The following is a 22,954-nucleotide window of genomic DNA, read 5'->3' on the forward strand; positions in this document are numbered from 1 at the left end:
CATGTGGAGGTGCAGAATTAGAGTTGGTAAGAATGTATTCTTGAACATTGTGTTGCGGGGATTAAGATCTGGCTTGTGATACTTACTAGCTGTATGACACCCGGCAAATTCCTTCTCTGTCCTTAATTTATTTGTCAAATGGGAATGAAAATAATAATCTCGTAGGTTACTGAAAAATTAAGTAAGATTAAGGCTTTGCCCACAAAACTCTCAAAATTAAATATTTGGCATTTAGTTAGTGGTTAAAGCATATTAGCTAAATAGCTAACAATATGTTACTTACAGACATGCTGGGGGGTGAAGAAATGGTAAAAGCTACTTATCACGAATGCTTTTTTCAGGGTGACTCATTCATCTAAAACATAACCTTGCTTTTTAAGACTTTGGAATGTACTAAGTGAATTTCACAGAAGTTGTTGATTCACTTGACCCGCAAGCTGGATTCTGGGTTGTCTTGGTGGTGGTGGTAGGGGTGACAGTGGTATAGACGTTTACTGTTGGGTTGGGTTGGTGCAGGAAAGTCACTTCCACCCAGGTCATCAGAATTGTATAATACGACCTACCTCCCATTAATAAGTCCTAGCCTTTCAAAACAACAGGTGAAACTAACCGATGGCTTCTTTTAGATCCCCTACAGCTGCAGCTTGTGAACACTTCTGCCTACTACACCTATGTCATCCTCCTCGTCAAGAGCATGGTCTACACCATCATCATCACCTACTGTCTGCTTGGGAGACCAGCACTCTGCCGCAATGAGAAGAGTTGTAACACATGGTGGCCCAAGGCTCCACTTTTCTTTACTGGTATTTTCGCTAAAGGTGTCTGCTGAGGCTCTAGCGGGGCTTTCTTTCTGGGTGTGGGTTATTGCAGTTCACATGTGTCTTTTTTCTATGTGTCATCACTGCAGAATGGGTTTACAAACTGCTGGGCAAACAGGAAATGTCACTCTGCACCAAGAACAGACTCTGCCATGAGTCAGGGGCGGGGCCGGGGGGCACCCACGGGGGCTTCAGCACCGCTCTCTCCTTCACGCCCACCAGCCCGTCAGCCACCCAGCACCCTCGCCTCTGAGTACAGCCGGCGTGCAGCTTCCATAGCGGCCCCTGGGGCTCTGTATCCAGATAACTGCCTGGAGACCTTTTATTTTACATTTCTGAAAGCTGCCATCTTTGCTACCTGAGTTTTGTTCTGTTGTTCATAACAGGCATAATAAAAATAATCAAAAGTGTACTTTTATCTCTGTGTTCTTTCATTTGGTGAAATCTGAGAGGCTAGGGTAAGGAACAGCATGACAACTGAGCCTTCAAATTCAGCATTGGTTGTAATCATGGCCAATTCCACATTTCTAACTCTTTCCCTGAGAGAGTCCTTGTGATGCCTTCTTTGGGGCACTGTCCCCAGGGGAGCCACAGCCAGTGAAGGTGCCCAAGTTATTACTCCTTCAAAAGGCAGCTGAATTAGACTCATTTGGTTTAAGACACTCCAGTGGCAAAGGCTATAACATGTTGCATGCCTGGCTGGTGTGTCAGACCTGGACCAGTGTCTCACGTGCACCATGTTTCCCGATGTCACAAGAACCCCATGAGAGCTGCACTAACATTGGAAGGGAGGGTGCTGGAGGGGTTAAGTGCTTGGACTCTGGACCCCAAGTGCCTGGGTTTAAATCTTGGGTCTATAGCTATTTGAACTCTCTGTGCCATAATTTTCCCATTTATAAAACGGACTTACAGCGACACATCTCCTGGAGTTTTGTGAATGCGATGAGTTTTTATGCTGAATACATGCAAGTCCTCAATAGCATTTGTATATACCGTTGGCAGATATACTTTAGAAGTAATATAGAACACACACACACATACACACACACACACACTGAACACACTAAGATTTACGTGCAATGCTGTAGCACCATTCACAACAGTCGCAAATGAACTCAAACGCCCAATAAGAAACCAGAAAAATAAACTAAATGATGTCACATGACGGACTAACATGCACCTACAAAAAAAATGCAGATTGTTAAAGATACGGAAAATTAATCAGGAAGTGTTGTTGAAGAAATATACACGGCAGGCCCGTAATAAAATTGGTAGATTATACCTTCATATGATTTCAAATTCAAAACACTCTAAAAATTGAACTAAGAAATATTGTTTCAAACACTGTCTCTACCTCCCCAACATTTGCAGGTCACATTTTTCTTTCTTGTGCATCTTTCGAGTTATTTCTGCAAATATGAGTTTACATATAAACATAAATACAAATATGTCTCATTTTCTTCCAACACACAGGTAGTATACAACATACATTATTCTGCTTTTCTCACTTATATATTCTTCAGCTCTTTTTATGTCCATATATAAGGACACGTAGCTGAACAGTATTTTACTGGTGAACGTACATTTTGTAAGATCAGTTCCTTGTGATAGACGAATGGATTCCTTCCAATCTTTTACTATTATAAAATATGCTGAAATTATAATCTTGTTTTATAATATTGGACATGTGTACTTGTAATTTTGAAGGTATTGCCAACTTACCCCGACAGAGGTAACGCCATTGTGCCCTTCCCACCACAGTGTAGGTCAGTGTCAGGACTGTGCTTGTCAAACATCAGGATTTTGGTAACCTGACAGGTGAAAAGTAGTATTCCACCGTGGTTTTGTTTTTTCTGATGAGGATAACCATATTTTCATAGATTGAGTCCATTTATGTTTCTTTTTTTGTACAATATTTGTCCAGTCCTTTGACCATAATTTCTGAGGAATAATACTATTAAGTATGACACTCATTTATATGTGTATGTATATTTCTACAAATGTGGGTATAAAACACAATGTTCAATGCACAGTAGGTGGGTGAAGAAATTAGTGATTGTTTTTCTCTTTTTCTAATGAATCCTTTTAAAGTAAAAGTTAAAAAGGGGCACCTGGGTGGCTCAGTCGGTTAAGCGTCCGACTTCGGCTCAGGTCATGATCTCATGATCCGTGGGTTCGAGCCCCGTGTTGGGCTCTGTGGTGACAGCTCAGAGCCTGGAGCCTGCTTCAGATTCTGTGTCTCCCTGTCTCTCTGACCCTCCCCTGTTCATGCTCTGTCTGTCTCTGTCTCAAAAATAAATAAACATCAAAAAAAAAAAAAAGTAAAAGTTAAAAATTTTTAATGTTTATCTTTCAGAGAAAGAGAAACAGAGCATGAGCAGGGGAGGCACAGAGACAGAGGGAGACACAGAATTCGAAGCAGGCTCCAGTCTCCAAGCTGTCAGCACAGAGCCTGACATGGGGCAAGAACTCAGGAACCGTAAGATCATGACCTGAGCAGAAGACGGACACCCAACCGACTAAGCCACCCAGGCGCCCCTAAAGTAAAAGTTTTTATATACTAGAATAAAATAATGTCTCATTTAAAATTGGGAAGGATTTTTTGTTTATTTACAATCAGCTTCAGTTTCTGTGAAACAGGTGCTTTTGGAGACTAAGTGGAGGTAGAAACAGCACAAGACCCACCAAATACACAAAAGGAGGAAATTTAATTTTCATCCATTCCTTCATTTTCAGGGATTTAATTAGGCCTCTTTAGACCAAGTACCTGGGCCTCTAGAGATCTGGAACTGTTTCTGTGTATGGAAAGCACAGAGGCAAAGGGGAGACTAGCAAATGACCCAGAGCCGTGTGGGCTGATTTCAGTGTCCCCTGTGGCTTCCAATCCTCAGCCCCTCCCTTCCCCAACCCGACCTGGGCAGCCCTGCGGGCTCTGTTCTGCACTGGCAGGTGCAGAGAGGGGGAGGGCGGTGGTGCAGGGGACAGTGTGGGGGGCAGGAAGGGGCTGCTGTTTTGTTTTCTCAGGGTTTTTCTGGTCTATTCGCTCTATCAAATGTGGTTGATTCGTGGAAAATGCTTGAAGTCAAACCGGCCCCTACTGGTTGGGGCTGTGCAAGCGGTGGCTGGGGTGCTGCATGATAAATTAAGGGCAGTTAAACCACAGCCAACTTTGCTCACTTCCAAAAGGTCACAGCTAATGAAAGAAAAATCCATCTGCACACACGCATATGATTGCTGCCAAACATACTCTTATCCTGTGGGTGAGGGGTTCCCCTATTTTATACCAAGTTCATTCCAAGTAGCTGCTTCATGAGTTGGGAATCGTATGACCAGGACTGTTGACACGCTGCACCTTCAGTCCAGTCCGATGCATCTGTTCTGCGGGGAATGGCCCGCAGACTTCTCGTGGCCCCAGTTAATCCTGATATCTACCAAGGATCTGCGCTTCTCCCTGGCGTGCGATTTCCTCAGGTGGTACTTTCGGTCTCATTTTGTCAGTGCGGACAGGGGAACCCAAGACCCGGGCACATGAAACTATTAGCACAGGTAGGGGGGCAACAGGAAGGGACTTTTTTCCTCACGAGAACAGACATATGGAGGCCCTTAGTCAACTGTGTAATTGGATGTCACGTGCTGGATCATCTCAGTCCTTCCAAAGGGACACAATACCGTAGCATGAAGCTAAGCAAGGTTCCATAGCAGACATGCACAGGAGATAACAGTGTGCTGGGGGTCAAGTGGAAGAGCATTCAGTAATGTGAGCACAACGAGCAAGTGTCCCCACCTCCACGCCACCCGCGTACGGTACAGAGAGGGTGCCCAGCCCCGGGACCCAATCTGTCCGGTGCCTGGCAAAGCAGATTTTCTGAGATCAGCCTTTTATGCTTCCAGTCTGCCTTCACTGCGCATTCTCAACACAGACTTCATTCCTCTTGGTCTGTGCTCTGAGAGTCAACTTCTTGGGCGAGTCTCGGCTTCCAGGAGCATGGGCCACGTGCTACTGGTTCAGCCCAGCGTATGTAGGTGAGGGCTCTTTCTCAAGGTAAATATACAGGGACATCCGGCTGAGGCATCATCTGGGGGCCTGGTGTGTATGCAGCTCCCCTCCTGAGACAGGGTATTCTACTTGAGGCCCCTCCACTGAGTTCTCGAGATTCGGCCAGACCCTGCAGACACTCCTCACCCTTTCTCCACTAGGAGGCTCTTTCCGCTTAGGCCTCAGCCTCCCACAACCCTCCTCGTGGCACTCTGGTCCTCTGGTCCAGTGTCAGAACGAGCACAGACGGAGCTGACGTGACCTGCACAGACGGCCAGTTGCCACCACTGTCACTACACACAGTTGAGTTTTTCTTGAAGGACACAGTGAATAAGACCAGAAAACTAACAGACACGCTGCCTTCTATGAGGCATTGAGGTGAACATGCATATCTGAAAGAAGGAGTTCACGATGTAATTTAGTTTATTTCAGTTCAAATTAGCCACATAAAGAGAAATGATGGCCACGGTCTTCTCTTGTTCATCCAAAAGAAGACTCTCAGTTATTTCAGAACCTTACTGCTAAGGGAAGGATACCATTTCATAATGAAAACAATGCAAAATGTCTGGTTATGCTCGAACATGCATCCACACCCCTCCGTGCCCCATTCGGTAATCCCAATACTTTAAGCCAAATACATAATGCCAAATAAGAAAAGTAAAATGAACCACTTCGATACGTTGGATTTTATTACTTTTTAAAATTGTACAAAGAGCGCGTAAGCGTGAGTTAAAAAAACACGAGGGAAATGTAGGATGTTAAAAAAAGAAATACAAAAGAAATCTGAGACATGAAACAAAAAAAACACCTCCAACCCTGCAAAGCAAATAAAAAGAGATTTTGCTTACTAAAAAAGTGTTATTCCAATATATTAAGAAGTCTTTTGATCGGGAATACAGCACAAGACTCGGCTCCAAGTATTCACGGACAGATCAGACTCAGTCTCACCCAAGGCGGTGTGGCTCATCACATGATGCACCTGCCGCAGGCAGGCTCCTAAATGTACGTGGGTGTGGTAAGACGTCTATGAGGTATTACAATAAATAAGTTCCTTATCGGCCGTCCGCTGAAGTCAGCGGCGGGTGTCAGGACTTCAACCTGCAACAGGAAAGACCCCAGCTCTGGTCCTTGTCCTCCTCCAGTGACTTTCAGTGACGGATTTCTCACACTGGGAAGAAGAGATGAGAACACACGAATATTTGAGACGCAGTGTTAACAGGTAAAGTGCTACACTTTGCCCTGTATTTCGATGAGAAAGTCTGTGTGAAGCTGGGCGGCTACAAACACGTGAAGACCTGGGTGTGGCCACTTAAGAACTTAATTTTAAAGCCTTCTTGAATTTGGCTGTTCACGTGCCCCCATCTCTGCTGCCTCTCAAGCACCGATGCAGAAAGCGGGGCTGGAGCGGGCTGGGGCGCAGGGGCTTTAGAAACAGGGCCCGCTCACTGCCCCCAGGCTGCCTCCCAGGCTAGTCTCTGCCTGTCCCAGCAACTCAGCAGCTCTGAGCCCGGCACCACTTTCCTTCCGTCATCACGTGATTAGGTGGACACGCTGCCACTACAATTCACTTTGTGTTCATTTGCTGCCATTTCCGGGGTGGAAGTGTTTCCCTTTGATGACCTCAAGGGGCTGAACAACACGCTCCACCTTGAGGCCCATCAGGCTACTGCTCTGGCCGGACCACACCTTTCATCTCGGGAGCTCCACGGCACTTGGGGACACCTGGGTGCAGGTCCAGGGCGGACCCTGGTACCAGACTGGGCGGGCCTGAGTCCCAGCTCTGCCACTCGCCAGCGGTGCCCGCTGGGACGGTCACTCACCATGCTAGTCCCATTTGCCCAGGTGTAGACAGAGATGCTCGGTACCCACGTCGCGTAGGATTGCTACCCTCACTCAGCACACTAGGTGGGGTTTGTAACTGAGTAACACCTGACATGGAGACGCTCTGGCTAAGTAAACAGTAACGAACTCATTCTTACTCTGGAGAGATGTGGATGGGAAGCAGGTGTATGACAGCACTTGGCAGCAGGGATTTACGGTGTATGCAAATAATCGAATTATGATGCCGTAGGCGGGGAGACTCATGTAAGGCTATGTGCCAATTTTAACCTCAATTAGAAAAAGAAGAAATGGGAACTCTGAGGTATTTTTTATACTTTACAAATTCATACTGATGCAAAAGAATGGTAAGAAATTTCACATGAGAAAAATGTAACCATAAATTCATGTGAATGGGACAGAGCTGGCTCTAGATTTATACTCATATTCTTCGAATTTCACCTTGAATCTACTCAGAGAAACGATCCATATTTAACTAGTTTGTTGCTATACTTTCGGTTGCACTTACTGTCACAAAAGTAGTACTCATAGTTCCAAAAGTGGTTTTTCACCGTCCTGCTTCTCTTCAGCTTCTTCTTCAGATCCTACAAGGGAGGGAAAGGGAAGGAGAAAAAGTATCAGATTCCATTAAGGACACAAGCCATTTGCTTGAAATGATAATATACGGGCATCAAATTTTATGTGGGAGGTGCATCTGCTCATTTAATCCTCAGTATTAAAGGTTGACGTTAAAAAACTGTACATGTAAAATAAAGTTTTACTTTATTTCTCATAGGAAGAAAACACTTAAAATAGGATCGATCACTCATACTAATCAGTTGAATGGACTTCCCTTATGTAGTTCTGAAAGTTTTCATATAAAGCAAGAATTATTATCTACTCCTAGTCCTCCTCCTCCTCCTCTTTGCTGACAGGCTTAGGTATTTTTCAAGTGTAGATGACACTGAGCTTTGGTACAAATCATTTAATCTACTTATTTTTAATGTTTATTAATTTTTGAGAGAGAGAGACAGAGACAGAGAGAGAGGGAGACACAGAATCCAAAGCAGGCTCCAGGCTCCCAGCTGTCAGCACAGAGCCCGACGTGGGGCTTGAACTCACAAACTATGAGATCATGACCTGAGCCGAAGTCGGATGCTTACCTCACTGAGCCACCCAGGTGCCCCAATGCTATGTTAATCTTATGGCTTATGACATATTAGCTCAAATATGTCTATAGAAACAAACTTTCCCATATTAACTGTTTAGGTCTTTTAAGGTATACAGTTGACCCTTGAACAGCATAGTTATGATCTATGCAAGTCCACTTATATTTGGGTTTTTTCGATATAGTACTGTTTTATTTTTTTATGACTTTGTTTTAATTTTTTCAAAATGTTTGCTTTAGAGAGAGAGAGAGAGAGAGCACATGAGCAGGGGAGGGGCAGAAAGAGAGGGTGACATACAATCCAAAGCAGGCTCCAGGCGTTGAGCTGTCAGCACGGAGCCCGACACAGGGCTCGAACTCACGAACCGCGAGATCGTGACCTGAGCTGAAGTTGGACATTTAACAAACTGAACCAACAGGCGCCCTACTTATTTTTAAAAGTCGCCGTACCCAGTGAGTGAGAGTTTTGAGGACTTCCTGATGCCGAGAGTGACAGTACTGTAGCACTGGGACACCGCGGTGGGTCCTGCCTTGTGAACCTTAGATTATTGGTACGTTGGACCCCGCCATTTCATTCTGCAATTATTCCTTGAGGAAACATGTCTGACGCAATCATACTTTTTTCCATTAAGTAGATTTTACTTCTAAAAAATCTGGGAAAGGGTGCCTGGGTGGCTCAGTCAGTTAAGTGTCCGATTTCAGCTCAAGTCATGATCTCACAACTCGTGAGTTCAAACCCCTCATCAGGCTCTGTGCTGACAGCTGAACCTGGAGGCTGCTTCAGATTCTGTGTCTCCCTCTCTCTCTGCTCCTCCCCCACTCACACTCTGTCTCTCTCTGTCTCTCAAAAATATATAGACGTAAATTTTTTTTTTTTAAATCTGGGAAAAAATCTAGATGTTTGAGGGTAGGAGAAAAGTTAAATGATTATCTTATTTCCACAAAATATCTTGTATCCATTTATATTTATACAGTTCAAAACAGCATGGGAAATGCCTATTTTATAATAAAGTAAAAGCAAATACACAATGAAAAAAACTGTATCCCGTAAGATCGTATTGATAAAAATAAAAACTTAAATACATCGTGCCAATAAGAAAGACTCTAAGAAAATAACCAGATGACTTGAATCACTTCTGGATATTCCAAAATACATACAACAAACTGACTTTATAAATTTTAAATTATCATCTTTAAAAAAGGGTATAAATAACATCAGCAGTATGGCCACACCTATGTGACATTACAAACACAAAACTAGCAGGAGACAAACTGAATTGTTAATACTGATGTGGTCATGGAGTTTGAAGGACAGGTTTTTTGGTTGCTGTTCTTTGTTTTAATTTTTTTAATATTTATTTTAGAAAGAGAGAGAGAAAGAGTGAGCAGGGAACAGGCAGAGAGAGAGGGAGACACAGAATCGGAAGCAGGCTCCAGGCTCTGAGCTGTCAGCACAGAGTCCGACGTGGGGCTCGAACTCACGAACCGTGAGGTCATGACCTGAGCTGAAGTCAGACGCTTAACTGACTGAGCCACCCAGGCGCCCCTCTTTGGTTGCTGTTCTATGCACATTTTTATAAAAGGCCTGTGTTATTCTCACAATCAGGGAAGGAACATAAAAAAGGAGCAGTGGGAAGACCAAGGTACAGGTTAGGGCTAGGGCCTCCTCACGCACAAAGGAAACAGCCTGCCTCACAGCTGCTTTCCTCTTGTCAGATAAGACACCTCAAACAACACATTTTTTTCTCCCTTCTGAGAATGTCTGCCTGCTTTAGAGCCAAGAACAAATCTGGTCCAGTAGAATGAACAGTGGAGAATCTGAAGAAAATATTGTGTCCCACATCCTAACCTCATAAATGTCACACAGTCCAGGTGAGCTTGTGGTGACATAAATAGATAAAGGCACAGTGGTTGGAACGCTTCGCTTTCTAGCCTATTAAATTGCTGTAAATCGTAGACACACTGGAGCCAGTTAACAAGTTCTCACTCTGAAACGAGTCTAAGGAGAATGGTCATACCTTTTCTTCCTGTTTCTGACCTTACTTTCCACCTGCCAAGCTAAGAGCATTTGAGTGACAATGTCTTGGAATAATTTGGGAGTTCTAAATAAAGCCAAACTTCTAATTAAAACATAGGTACATTAAATAATATGTATCCTTTACATAATTCAAAAGTAAATAGTAACAAGACCTTCTGGTTATGGTCAAGTGCAGTTAACAAACCTTCTCCTTGAAAAGCAACTGTAACACTCAACTAGATGAGCAAAACTAACCATTTCAGCAGCTGGGAAATGTCCAAAGACATACAACAATCTGAGAAGTGTTTATGTTTGAAAAACTGCAGAGTTCAGGGAACCACACTGGTGCTCTTGCTGGCGTTGATCTCATTCTTCCCCCACCTCCCACCTGCTTGGGCATGAAGGGTCTTCCAAGATAGGACAGGCAGTGGGGAGCGGTGTGAGGGCGAACCAACAGACTCAGGCAGGGGTGCGCTGGCAGGAAGGCAGGGGCTGTCCTGGTCTGAGGTTGCAGTCGTGGCTGCAGCAAACGTGTGCTTGGCTGAAGCCATGTGCACGCTTAGCGGAGACTCAGCAGAGCCCAAGCCGGCCACACACTCCTGGTCAATCCCGAGGCCTTGGACATAGGCAGAGGAGATGTGAAAAAACTCAGCCAAGAGTAGAAGCAGAGGACGACTTGATATTCCCTAAAATGTGAATGTGCTACTCAATATATACAAATAACCATTTGTCAGAGGATGGAAGTCTTTTTTTCATTTCCGGTATAATGAATGTGTACTGTTAGATTAGATTTCAGTGTCTGATATACTGATTCATCAATTCTATACATTACTCACTGTTTATCCCAAAAAATGTACTCTTAATCCCTTTCACCTATTTTACCAATCCCCCCCCCCCCCCACCACCTGCCCTCTGGTAAAAAGTCTGTTCTCTGTATTTAAGAGTCTGTTTTTTTATTTGTCTTTCATTTCTTTGTGGGTTTTTTTTTTCCTTTCTTAAATTCCACAAATGAGTGAAATCATATGGTATTTGTCTTTCTCTGACTGACTTACTTCACTTAGCAGAGGATGAAAGTCTTATGAAGGTGTTTGAGCACAATTTCTGTCTAATCACTAACCACTGGCGACCACAGCTAAGCTTAAAAATAAATTAAAAATTAAAAATCTGAGTAGGGTTAACACTCACACACTGCAAGGGACACAATTTCACAGATTTTGCCTAAGCAATTTTCTAAGCAAAAACATAACAATAAAAGCAACCTCTGGGGGGGAAATCGGAATCTAGAGTTGCTAAAATATATTTTCAACAAAATATTTTTCAACTAAAAAAAAAGATAGGAAAAGAATCAAAAAGTGTGACTATTCTCAGGGGGATAAAACCCCGTAACAATTCAATAGAAACTGTCTCTGAATGTGTCCAGGTATTTTATCTAGCAGACAGACTTCAAAGCAGCTATTAAAAATATGTTCAAGGACATACAGAAAACCACGTTTAAAAAATTAAAGGAAAACATGACCACAATAAATGAACAAATAGATTCTAAAGAATGAGACAAATTACAAAACAGAAAAGGTACTTAAAAATGTAAAATCTGGAATAGAAAAATATAATATTTAAGTAAAATATTCTCTAGAGGGGTTTAAAAGAATATTCAAGTTGGCAGAAGAAATAATCTGTGAAACTGAAGATAGAGCTGTATAAGTTATGCGATCTTAGGAAGAGAGAAAAAGACTGAAGAAAAATTGAAAAGAGTTCAGAGACCAATGAGATAGCATATATGGAATGAACTCCCAGAGAGGCAGAAAGGAAAAAAAGAACAGAAAAAATGTTTGAAGAAAACATCCCAACTTATTTGAGAGATAATAATCTAGATATTTAATAAAGTAAAGAAATACTGATTATGATGTATACAAACAGATTCACATGTAGACACATAATAGGCAACCTGATGAAAGCCAAGCACACATGAAAAGAAAACGTAACACATCAAATTTCATAAGAGGTCGCTAAAGCAATGCCTAGATGAAAATTCATATTCTTTTTTTTTTATGTTTATTTTTGAGAGAGATAGACAGACAGACAGACTGTGAATTGGGGAGGAGCATAGAGAGAGAGGGTTTGAGAGAGGGCTCAAACCCACGAACGGCGAGATCATGACCTGAACTGAAGTCAGATGCTTAACCGACTGAGCCACCGAGGCACCCCAAAATTTATAGCTTTAAATGCCTCTATCAAAAAAGAAGAAAAATCTAAAATCAATCATGGAAAAGAAGAGTAAGCTAAACTCACCCAAACAGAATAAAGGAAATAAAAATTGGAACAGAAATAACTGAAGTGGAAAACAGAAAAACAAGAGAAAAATACCAATGAAAACAAGTCCATTTTTTTGAAAATCACAAGTTTGACAAACATCAACCTAGAGTTACAAAGAAGAAATGAAAGAAGACACAAATATCCAAAATCAAGAAAAAAAGAATATCGCTACCAACTCTACAGAAATTTAAAATGATTATAAGGAAATATTATAATTTGTGTCAACAATTACATAATTTAGGAGAAATGAATTCCTAGAAAGACACAAATTAACAAAATGGACTCGAGAAATAAAAAATCTGAATACATCTATACATAATACAGAATTAGGAATTAGAAGTGTTCCCACAAAGATAATTAATTCTTAGCCCCGATGGTTTCTTTGAAGAATCTATCAAACATTTAAAGGAGAAATATTAATCATTCATAAGAAGAATTCATTCAGAAAATATAGTGTTTAGGAAGACTTTCTAATGTATTCTATGAGGTCAGCATTACTGATATTAAAGCCAAAGACATAAAAAGAAAACTACAAGACCAATAGGTAAAATGTCATGAGAATCAGGATAAACATTCTCAAGAAAATATTAGCAAATCAAATCCAGAAACATAATAGTGGATCATCCAGCATGACCAAGTAGGAATTTTCCTAGATATAAACAGCTGATTTGACATCCAAATATTATTTAATGCATCACCATATTAACTGAATATAGGACAAAAACCACATTATCATCTCAATAGATGCATACAGAGCACGTGAAGAATTTAATGCCCATTCATGATAAGAACTCCACTAGGTGGGGGTAAAAGTCAGACAGGAAGCCAATGCATTCAGGACTGGAAGGTTTGATGAAGAATGTCTAAGGTGTAACTCCTCCCATTATCATTATCCGGCTGTTCTGAACTTCTAATTGGGTAAAGATATTAGCACCAAGACTTTTGTTAGTCCTAGAAAAATAAAAGCTAGATAAAAGCATGAACAATGTGAACTCCCTTCTTTCAAAAGAATGACTCCTATGACATAAAAAAGAGACATAAAAAAACCTCAATGAAATAACCCTCATAGCAAGGTAATGAAAAACTGAATACTTATATTGAGTATCTGCCGCCTGAGAAAGAGATTGGCTCCTAGTTCATATCTGTATTTTGTCTGACCCCATGCTTAGATCCAACATAGTCCAGAGAATATCAAGTTAGGGTTTCTAATTAAGTAAATACATTAGTGCTGAGAACTTTTACTAGTGTTAGAAAAATAACAGCTGTGCAAAAGCACGGACTAAACTGTGAACTGCCTTTATGCCAAAAGAGCAAGTCCTATGACATACCAAATATCTCCCCGAAGTAACCCTCATACTGAGGTAATGAGAGTTTGATACTTCTTTGACCTTCTGCTGACTGAGAAGAGAAATTCTGCCAATTCACATCTGTAGTTCATCTGACCCTATGCTTTCCTGATTTAACCTGCTTTAATATCAAATATGAATAGCCCAGGATAACAAGTTACTTCGAGTTCCAACGATTCACTATGTCACATTGCTGGGCCTTTGATCTTTCACATGCCTCATTCTGCCTGGAATCTGCTTTACTATCCTATGTGTGTGTGTGTGTTTCAAATAGTTACTAAGCTCAATGCGGGGAATGAAATAACGCAGTCTCTCTAACTCAAGTTTCCACCCCAGTGATAGAACGAGGCCAGGTCAGGGCTGAAGGCAGTGCAGCCCGCACAGGTGGGAGAAATGTCCTAGGAAATGCAGAGAATGTTCTCCCAGGAGCCAGAGGGTGGGGGTGCAGTGGGACAGCCTTCTCTCCCGTGCTCGGAGAGCAGGTCTGCAGAGGGACAGTGTGACAAACAGAAAAAGCAAGCTGCCCGATGGCTTGATGGCTTGGGCTCACAACGTTTTCAGCAAAGCTAAGAAGAGAACACACGGAGACGGTACCAGGAGGTCGGACAACTGGGTAATGAGGTCAAAATGGTGCTTTCTGCCAGGCTCAGGACCCAGGACTTCCTTAATCCTTTCTGCCACTGAAGGCTTCTGGGCAGGGGAAGAGGTGGTCAATGCTGCGTTTCCATTAATACTGAGAGGCCCCACATGGATCAGCTGTGAGCGCGGATTCCAGCACTGAGCCGGGGTTCAGATCCCACCACCTCCTACTCCTCCAGAGACCTTGCCCAAATGATTCCCCTCTCTGTGCCTCAATCTGATGGTCTCTGAAATAGGGATAATGAGACTCCCACCTCATCGAGTGGTTTGAGGAAGCCATACGACAATGCAATTTTTGTATTTGACATGGCGCTCTGGCGGGGCAGGGAGAGGGTGACCGAGGCAGCAAATGGCTGCAGAAACCAAAGCAGGAAATGCTGAAGGGAAGGTGGAGAAGACAGGAAGTGGTGCAATGAATGAGGTAAAGGAGGCAGAAATACAGAGGGTGGAAATGGCCTGGAGAAGGCAGGGATGTGAGGCCTAAGAAAGGGCCGAGTCCCCAGGGAGGCTCTGCTTTCTTCACGGGCAACAGCTCAGAGAGCTGCACCCTCAGACACGGGGACCCAGGAGGAAGGTCGGGCTAGGGGATGACGGGTAAGAAGAGGAGCGGACCCTTCCCCTCGTCTGCCTGTCGTCTGAGATGCACATGGCCGGTCACATGGGGTCTGTGTCCCTGGGTTACACGTATTTTACACTCTGTGTCTCCCCACTGCTCCCACATCAAGACCACGTCTCGGTTATTTCCGTCTCCAAGTGCCTGCGCTGTGAGATGTCTGCTCAGCAGCGTTCTGACAGGAGAGGCAGGGAGGGCTGAGCTTTTGAATGATGGATGAAAACACAGGCGATAATCACATTTTTGTTACCTGCTTCAGATTCAGGAGGAGAATAAAACTGACCATCAGAAAGACCTCCAGGTATGAGTGCCGCCCTCTCCGAAGCATCCTGAACTATCAGGAGTCCTGGAAGGGAAGAAATTCAGAGGCTGAGAGTGACGTCACGGTTCTGGTAGCTTCTCGGCGAGGTTAGGCACAATAAAATGGTGTCGTTGCTACGCTAAAAAAGAGAAAAACCCTTGCCAGAAAGAAAATCTTTCAAACAAAAAATAGGTTTTATTATTACGCTATGAACCAGTGCTGTGAGGGCACATGGCAGCAGACTTAAAAACCTGCCTGTGACTCAGGGGATTCTTTGAGTCAGTATTTATGGCCTCTTTCCCTGGAGAACACTTTCCTCCCTGCAGAAATCACCATAATCAAAACCAAAGCACAAAGCAAAACCACCTGGTAGGTCATACAAATGGCCTCCAGTATTCACTTCGTTAGGGAAATAGCAAATGTAAGGCACAATAAGTGGAGAGACTTGTATAAATGTGGAAAGCGTCAGTAAGATGGGGAAGAAAGATTTATTATTTAAAAAGGTCCCCCCAGAAAAGGGAATTGAACAAACACAGAAAAGGGGAGGAACTGACGTGGAAGCTCAGGACGGGCGCCCGCGAACACAGGGAGCATCGGCGGCGAGTCTCGTCCGGAGCTGAGCGAACACGAGAGAAGCTGGAGGAAGCCGCGGCCGAATCGCAGGTGCAGGTGTGAGCTCACTGCCTGTTCGTGACCGTGAGCGTACCCTCTGCTCCACATTTTCATCGATGCCAGGTCTGCCCTGTTAGTGCTTTTGAACGTGGTGGCACCACTCTCGCATTCAAGCCCCAGGGACACTAACAGCTGATATGCTTTCACCCAAGCTCGATTTGATGTTTATACACAAGTCCAAAAGCGACTTCCATTAGCTGTACCTGCCCTGCTCCACAACAGGTTTTCATACAAGCACAGAGGACACACGACAGAAGACTTATCTAGGTCTGATTCAGGTGTTTAAAATATACTCTTGAATAATAATTCTGTTCTTATAGATTTCTACTCTGTCAATGAGATTACTCAAAATAAATCCATTTACATGTTTACTCATTCTCCGTTATCCCTTGAGGTTACAATCATACTTCACTTTCTCTAGGACATAGGACCTTATTTTTCCTATTTTGCAGGGCAATCTGAGCCAGACGCATGAAGGACCTAACCACGGCACGTGGTAAAAGGCCTGGGTCTCTGTACTGAGTTTCAAACATGTCACCACCAGAGGGCAGATGTGGCCCGTGGGCTTCCACTCAGGCCATCATGCAGAGAGGAATTCTAGCCCCATACTGAATCATGCAGCTCAGTCCATCACTGGGCCTTCCTGGTCAGTATCCACATGAGTCCACGCAGGACATGACAGCTGCCCCGCAGGGCTCATGGTCACAGATCGCTAGGAGTCCCTCCGCTACTCACAGGGGGAGGTGGACCCTGAGCTGAGCACACGTGTCTGGCTGCTGTCTTCCCCCTCCCGCCCTCTGGGTTCCTCACTCACCCAGCACTCTCCCCCACCAGGCACCCCCTGTGCTAATTGGGGCCCCTTCCAGGCCACCGCCTGCTGTAAGGTAGCAACGTGAGACTTGGCAGGATCGCGGACTCTGAGACTTTCTGTCTCAGCTCAGCCTATCCTGTCTGTCATCCCTGTGTCCCTAAGGAACAGTCCTGTTCAGATGCACCAAGTGCTTGGTGTCCTGGGACCGTGATCACTGGGGATAAGGAGGTGCTGGCTGTTTCTGCCGTCTGACTGTCCCTCTCACCAGGGCTCACACTTTCTTCCAGAGAAGTCTGGCCTCACAGCTCCAGAGAGGAGCCACGTGCTCTCACTGTCCTGTCCTCCGCCCTGCTCTGGATTTCTGCTGGGTCCTCTGCACGGTGGAGACCCGAGACCCGCCTACCCCACCCAGTGTGGCTCCCTTCAAATCTGACTTCCAGGCTCTTCCTTCTGGCTCGGTCCCCAGCCCATCTGAGGAGCCTAACCTGGGAGACACTTACTGTTTTCCTCTTCCGCCTCTTGAGGTAACACTTTGAAATCCAGGAACCACGTCTCAATCCAGGCAAGGAGGAACGAAATGATGGGGAGCACGTAGCCGAAAGCCCCTTGAGAGAAAAGCTGGAAGGACAGACGTGACCAGGAGAGGGAAATGCAGTTACCAGGAGCTCACACTGGAACATGAGCCTTCGCCAGTATAGACGGTAATTGTACAGAAAACGTGGGAGGCTGTACCTTTGAGAGGATCACTTTTGCAAGTAAAAAGGCACTGGTCACTGCTGTCGTCAGCTGAAAGACACATAACCCAGCATCATTCGAGTTAGACATTTTACGCTGGGAAGCCCCCTCCTCACAAACAGACCTGTCGGCGCCAGAAGCACCTAAGGCCTGGGGCAGCTCTGCCAGCTGGGGCCCTGCCACATCACCCTGTCCCCAGCCCCTAAACGCAGACGGGGCCACAGTGGGCTTCTCCGTGGTGCCTGATCCCTGACTGGCTGCTCATGCTACCCCTCCTCCCTCGGTCTAGCAGGTCAGCGACCTTCCTCTCTCAGTCTAGCAGGCTGGTGTGCTGGGACACTCAGGTTTGTCCTCCACAAGGTCCAACCTGCAAAGACCTCTCCCCACAGGAGGGACCCCTGGAATACAGAGCCAGGGCTCCCCCTGGTGGTTGGGGAGCCCAGAGACAATCCCACAGGACCTGGGCCTTGTCCCTCCTTCCCCCAACTAGGATCCTAGCAATGTGACAGCTGACCAGGGTGATGCCCAGTCAGCCTTGACTGACAGAATGGAGGTCAGTGGACATGGGTGTCAAGCTCAGGAAGTATTAACCAAGTGCGGGGTCAGCATTGTTAGCAAACTGCCACACACACACACACACACACACACACACACACCCCATCCAGAGTGAGCTACCTGGAAGAGAAGGTATTTTACATTCTGACACTAATTAACTTTGTATGCTGACAGTACGTTTTTAGGTATCAGGTGACTCGACCTTGTGTTCCAGCTGGCTGGTCCCTCCCTGCAAATGTTTTTAAAAAGAAGAATCAAAACCAATCAAATGGATGCGCTGAACATGACCTGCCCCTTCATAATTTGGTTTAGATATTAAAGATACTTTCTAAAGAGTCAGTGAATGTCACTCACTTTTCTGAAACAAATTTGAGACAGATGGTCTGACAAATACTAGTGCATATTAAGGAGACCCTAGAAAACTGGGAAGAGACCATTGCCACAGCTATTTGGTACCAGCTGAAACGTATTCAGGAAAGGGACTCAAGTCTGGCTACTACTGTCAGCCTGCATCTGAGATACATTAGCTTGGGGCTCAACTGACAGTCCTGATGTCAGCCCTATGATTCTGCGGATGCTCGGAAGAGATGGCCCAGGGAGATGTGGCTCCTGTGGACTGTGTCTCGGGAAAGAAGCACAACCCCATCCTCAGCTGGGCACGCCACGCTGGCCCACACCGACTGAGGCCTCACTCCAGAAACAAAACTGTAGGCTGTTCCTGAGCAGGCCACTCCAGCTTGGGGAGCTCAGCATTCCTCCCATATACCCTTCTTAGAGCTCTCAAAAAGGCGAGTGTTCGGGCATCTGTGGACATGGCAAAAATAATTGAGGCAGAATGGCTTATAATTCTTCTTTCAACCAATAAATATTTACCGAGGGTGAACAGCATGTGCCAAAGCTCTGTGCTAGATGCAAAGAAACAGGGATGAGTAAAAAACACCACTGCCTTCAAGAAGCCTGAAGGCAACAGTAAAAGGCAGCGTGGGAACTTTTCCCTTTAAGACTAGAAGGAGGGTGGGGTGCCGGGTGGCTCAGTCGGTTGGGCGTCCATGTCCGACTTTGGCCCAGGTCATGATCTCGCGGTTCATGAGTTCGAGCCCCACGTCAGGCTCTGTGCTGACAGCTCGGAGCCTAGAGCCTGCTTTGGATTCTGTGTCTCCCTCTCTCTCTGCCTCTCCCCCACTCACTCTGTCTCTCTCAAAAATAAACATTAAAAAATTTTAAAAGAAGACTGGAGGGAGGGGAGGGGATAAAACAGCAAGAAAAGCAATGATCAAAATAAGCAGGAAGTCAGTCACGAAAAATCACCAACGAGCAAAGGGGAAATTTTCCAAGTATCTTTGTGACAGAGGTACTGATCTTATCACTCATCTGTAAAATGCAGTAGAGGGCGACTTGGTGCATGGCAAAGAACCACTGATGGGTCCCTATGTTCCTCAACTGGGGCAGTATCCGTAGAGACAAAGGTAGGAACTCATCACTACTGGAACAAAGCCCTGGTTTTAAACCTACGGAAGTGTGGAGGAAGGGGCCTCGGGAAAAGCTGGTAGAATTCATCCCAGATGAGTGGTGCATTTGGGCCCAGCCCAGCCCTGTTGTGAGCCGGCCTGGGCCAGCAGCACTGGAGGAGACGGACCGCTCACCATGGTGACATACTCACCGCTATTGCCCACCAATGGCGCAGTCTGCATACGGCATACGCGAGGATTAACACTTTAAATCGAAAAACTGCCAAGAGCTAGATTAAAACAAAAATGACAAGGTAAGTTAAAAAAAAAATAGATGCAAATATAAGATCACTGAGTCTTAGGAAGAACCCACCAAAGTGTCTTCATCATTCTGTTTAGCTGAAGGCTGCCACAGACCACCACCGGTCCAAAGACCGGCTTGTGAGATCAAGCCCCACGTCAGGCTCTACTCTGATGGCGTGGAGCCTGCTAGGGATTCTCTCTCTCCCTCTCTCTCTGCCACTCCCCTGCTCACATTCTCTGTCTCAAAATAAATAAGCTTAAAAGAAAAGTTTAAAAAAGTGTGTTTTCCAACAATCCTCAAACTTAGTTTAGCTTCTCTATTCATTCCAACTCTATCCCTGTGTTCTGGATTTGGCAAAAAATATAAGTCTTGGGGTACCTGGGTGGCTCAGTAAGTTAAGTGGCCGACTTTGGCTCAGGTCATGCTCTCACAGTTCCTGAGTTCAAACCCTGTATCAGGCTCTGTGCTGACAGCCCGGAGCCTGGAGCCTGCTTCGGATTCTGTCTCCCTCTCTCTCTGCCCCTCTCCCACTCACACTCAGTCTCTTTCTCTCTCAAAAATAAATATTAGAAAAAATATTTTTAAAAAAAGTATGAGTCTTCTTCAGCCCTCTATCTCAAAGTCTCCCGGGTGCCAAGGTTTCCTGGAAGCTGTGTCCACTTTCCAGGCCAGATATGTCAGTCCTTTCAGTCTGAGCTAATGGGCTCCACCTATCTGTCCAGGACCATTAAGTCCCTACGCATAAAGGACAGACAACCCTTGGTGGTCTAGCTGGTAGATGAACCTGGCTTCCTGGCTGAGGCTATGTGAAGATAAATTCAGCAAGGGAAATAAGAGAAGAGAAATCAATCTTGCTATTACATGTCAATAGCTTTAGAAGAAAGAAATATCAAGAGATGTGGGATGTGACATGCTCTTTCCCCTGCTTCAATGACCTGGCGCAGGTAGGCAAAGACGCTGAAACCATGAAACTCACTTTCCTCATGTGACAAACGAGGGGATTAAACTGTATCAGTGGTTTTCCAAACGTTCTGTAGCAGCCAAACACTTTTTCAGCACAATCCTACTGGAACTCAAACGTACCGTACAGATAAAAACGGAACCACCTAGGTTGCAAGGGGCTATGACAGGGAACCCTAACCTCTACTTCCCGGGAGCTTTACCTCCTTCCCCACACACTTCTGCAGCCCCCTTCAGAAATAAAACCACCACAACACAAAAGCCTTTCTAGTATAATTTGAAAACCACTAGAAAATATAATCAGCCGATTATTAAAATTCTCGACCAAAAATAATGATGATGTTGATTAGTGACTGCAGGTGGTTCTCTGAGTTTCTTGGAGGTATCTATCCTCGGGCTAAATGTTTTCCATATAGTATTTCATTTACTTTTTACAACTATGCTGATCTCATTTTACATATGAAAAACTGAAGTTTAGACCCAATATATTAAAAGATGGATACAAATAGTGATAGCGTTGTGAATCAAACCCAGGTTTTTCTGACGTGAAGGGTCCTACTCTTAACCGGTGTGCATAAAGCTTCTAGAGATAGTGATTAATGCGGTTAAAATCAATTTGGAGGAACTCACCGCGAACATTAATTGCCTATCCTGCATCCAACACAACGTTAGAACCTGACTTGCTTACACCATCTGCTACAAAGAGATACCAGGAAGAGGTACCAAGCCCAATGAAAGTCACAGAATGCCCTAGAAAGAATGCAAGCATTTCTTTGAATGAAATGAAGGCCTCATCCACAGAGAACTGCACCTGTGTAATTCCGTAACTGACTAATGTTGCTCAGGATTACCAATACGGAACTTTCCTCAAAAACTATTCTAGAAAAACGAAACAGTATTATTAAAAGTACACTCAGAAATCTATCTCAAGGCAGAAAAGGAATGGCATTTTCATCAAGTTATTATATAAATAGGTCACTTTTCCTTTTAGTGCTTAGGACACATCCACGGCTTCTACGAAAAGAATAAAGGCTCTCCTCCAAGAAAACAGAATGGCTCCTTCTGCTGCCCTCCCTTATCTCTCTTTTCTCTCCTCCCTATGACCAAACAATTCCTTACAGCGAGAGAGAGAGCGTTGAGTTGGCCAGTAACTGAGGGGAAAGGAAAGACAGTGTTCAGGAGAGGACAAAAGAATGGCACAGACTAGGAGATCTATTCAGGGGAAATTTACCTTTTGGTTACAGATTCATCATATCTGAAATAAAATGGAAAACAGAAAATACTTACAAATATATCGAAGTAAGAGGAATAGTAGTCATAACGCACTACCTCCTTCTCTAAGGTGTTCTCAATGCCTCCATTCACCTGGGAAGGATGGTGAGAAGTAAAGCTGAGAGATTTACGTGTGAAAATAATACAAGAAAATATACAACTAAGGTTGTTCTCGTATACACTTTTCTGCCTACCATCTCAGAACCCTGGAATGTTAAAACGGGAGGAACGAAACACGCATCAACTCTAATAGAAAAATGCTGAGTAGTATTTCCCACTTCAATTCTGAATTCATTCACTCGACAAATATAAACATATAATGAAAAACAATGCCTTGTAAAAAACTAGTTCCTACTTTGGCAAAGTAAAATGTTCAAAAATGATTCTTTTTCTCTTCTAAGACAAAATCTTCAAACATACCAATGTATAATCTTAAAGAAGACAAGTCACATTCCTCCAAGCCTGCCCTCACTTTCTGACCAGTCTCTGCTGTTTAAGGTCTTGGAAAGCCAACGGGTCCCCTGATCTTAGCAAAGATCAATGACGGCAGTTACAGTGACACAAGATAGAGGTTCAGATATTCTCTCTGGTTTTTCTTTTTTATTTGTTCCTGGCATTTGAAAATCCTGCCCTCTTAGCAATTTTCATATATACTTTTCATTTGATAGATAATGAAATAAGGGGAAGACCAGACCTACAATCAAATGTGATGAAGTTACAGTGAATGATGAAAATCAGCCCTGAGATGATAAACTTTGTCCTCTCTCGATTCTATCAAGATGAATTTTAAACGATCAAGTTCAGATTCTACATATTACACTATAGAAAATATTGTTTTAAAAATCAAGTAGGGGCACCTGGGTGGCTCAGTCAGTTAAGTGTTTGATTTCAGCTCAGGTCACGATCTCGCGGTTTGTGAGTTTGAGCCCCGGGTCGGACTCTGTGCTGACAGCTCAGATCCTGGAGCCTGCTTCTGATGCTGTGTCTCCCTCTCTCTCTGCACCGCCCCCCCCCCCACTCCAGTTTTGTCTCTGTCTCCCTTTCTCTCAAATAAACATTAAAAAATTAAAAAAAAAAAATTTTTTTTTTTAAATTTTTTTTAACGTTTTTATTTATTTTTGAGACAGA

General features: G+C 44.2%; 1 protein-coding gene and 1 gene segment (V, D, J or C); one reads left to right on the forward strand and one right to left on the reverse strand.

The window, feature by feature from the left end:
- LOC122487723 overlaps window positions 1-1,230 on the forward strand; it is a 190,485-nt gene extending 189,255 nt beyond the window's left edge. Inside the window, 1 exon segment of the C gene segment in view lies at window positions 627-1,230. Within this exon segment, the coding sequence occupies window positions 627-829 (203 nt within the window).
- A 4,295-nt stretch (window positions 1,231-5,525) lies between these two features.
- The window catches only part of STARD3NL (STARD3 N-terminal like), a 50,992-nt gene continuing 33,563 nt past the window's right edge, over window positions 5,526-22,954 (reverse strand). For 3 of the 4 annotated variants that reach the window (XM_043588541.1, XM_043588542.1, XM_043588544.1), the window contains 7 exons: window positions 21,842-21,919; window positions 19,503-19,580; window positions 17,285-17,338; window positions 17,053-17,170; window positions 15,019-15,114; window positions 7,202-7,277; window positions 5,526-6,022 (listed from right to left, as the gene is read on the reverse strand). In XM_043588541.1, coding sequence (XP_043444476.1) covers window positions 7,219-7,277; window positions 15,019-15,114; window positions 17,053-17,170; window positions 17,285-17,338; window positions 19,503-19,580; window positions 21,842-21,919 — 483 coding nt within the window. In that variant the 3' untranslated portion in view covers window positions 5,526-6,022; window positions 7,202-7,218. Of the gene's footprint in view, window positions 6,023-7,197; window positions 7,278-15,018; window positions 15,115-17,052; window positions 17,171-17,284; window positions 17,339-19,502; window positions 19,581-21,841; window positions 21,920-22,954 lie in introns of all 4 variants that reach the window. The other variant, XM_043588543.1, reaches the window with a different exon arrangement.

Source organism: Prionailurus bengalensis, chromosome A2 (genome assembly GCF_016509475.1).
Source record: "Prionailurus bengalensis isolate Pbe53 chromosome A2, Fcat_Pben_1.1_paternal_pri, whole genome shotgun sequence".
Classification (NCBI taxonomy): Eukaryota; Metazoa; Chordata; class Mammalia; order Carnivora; family Felidae; genus Prionailurus; species Prionailurus bengalensis.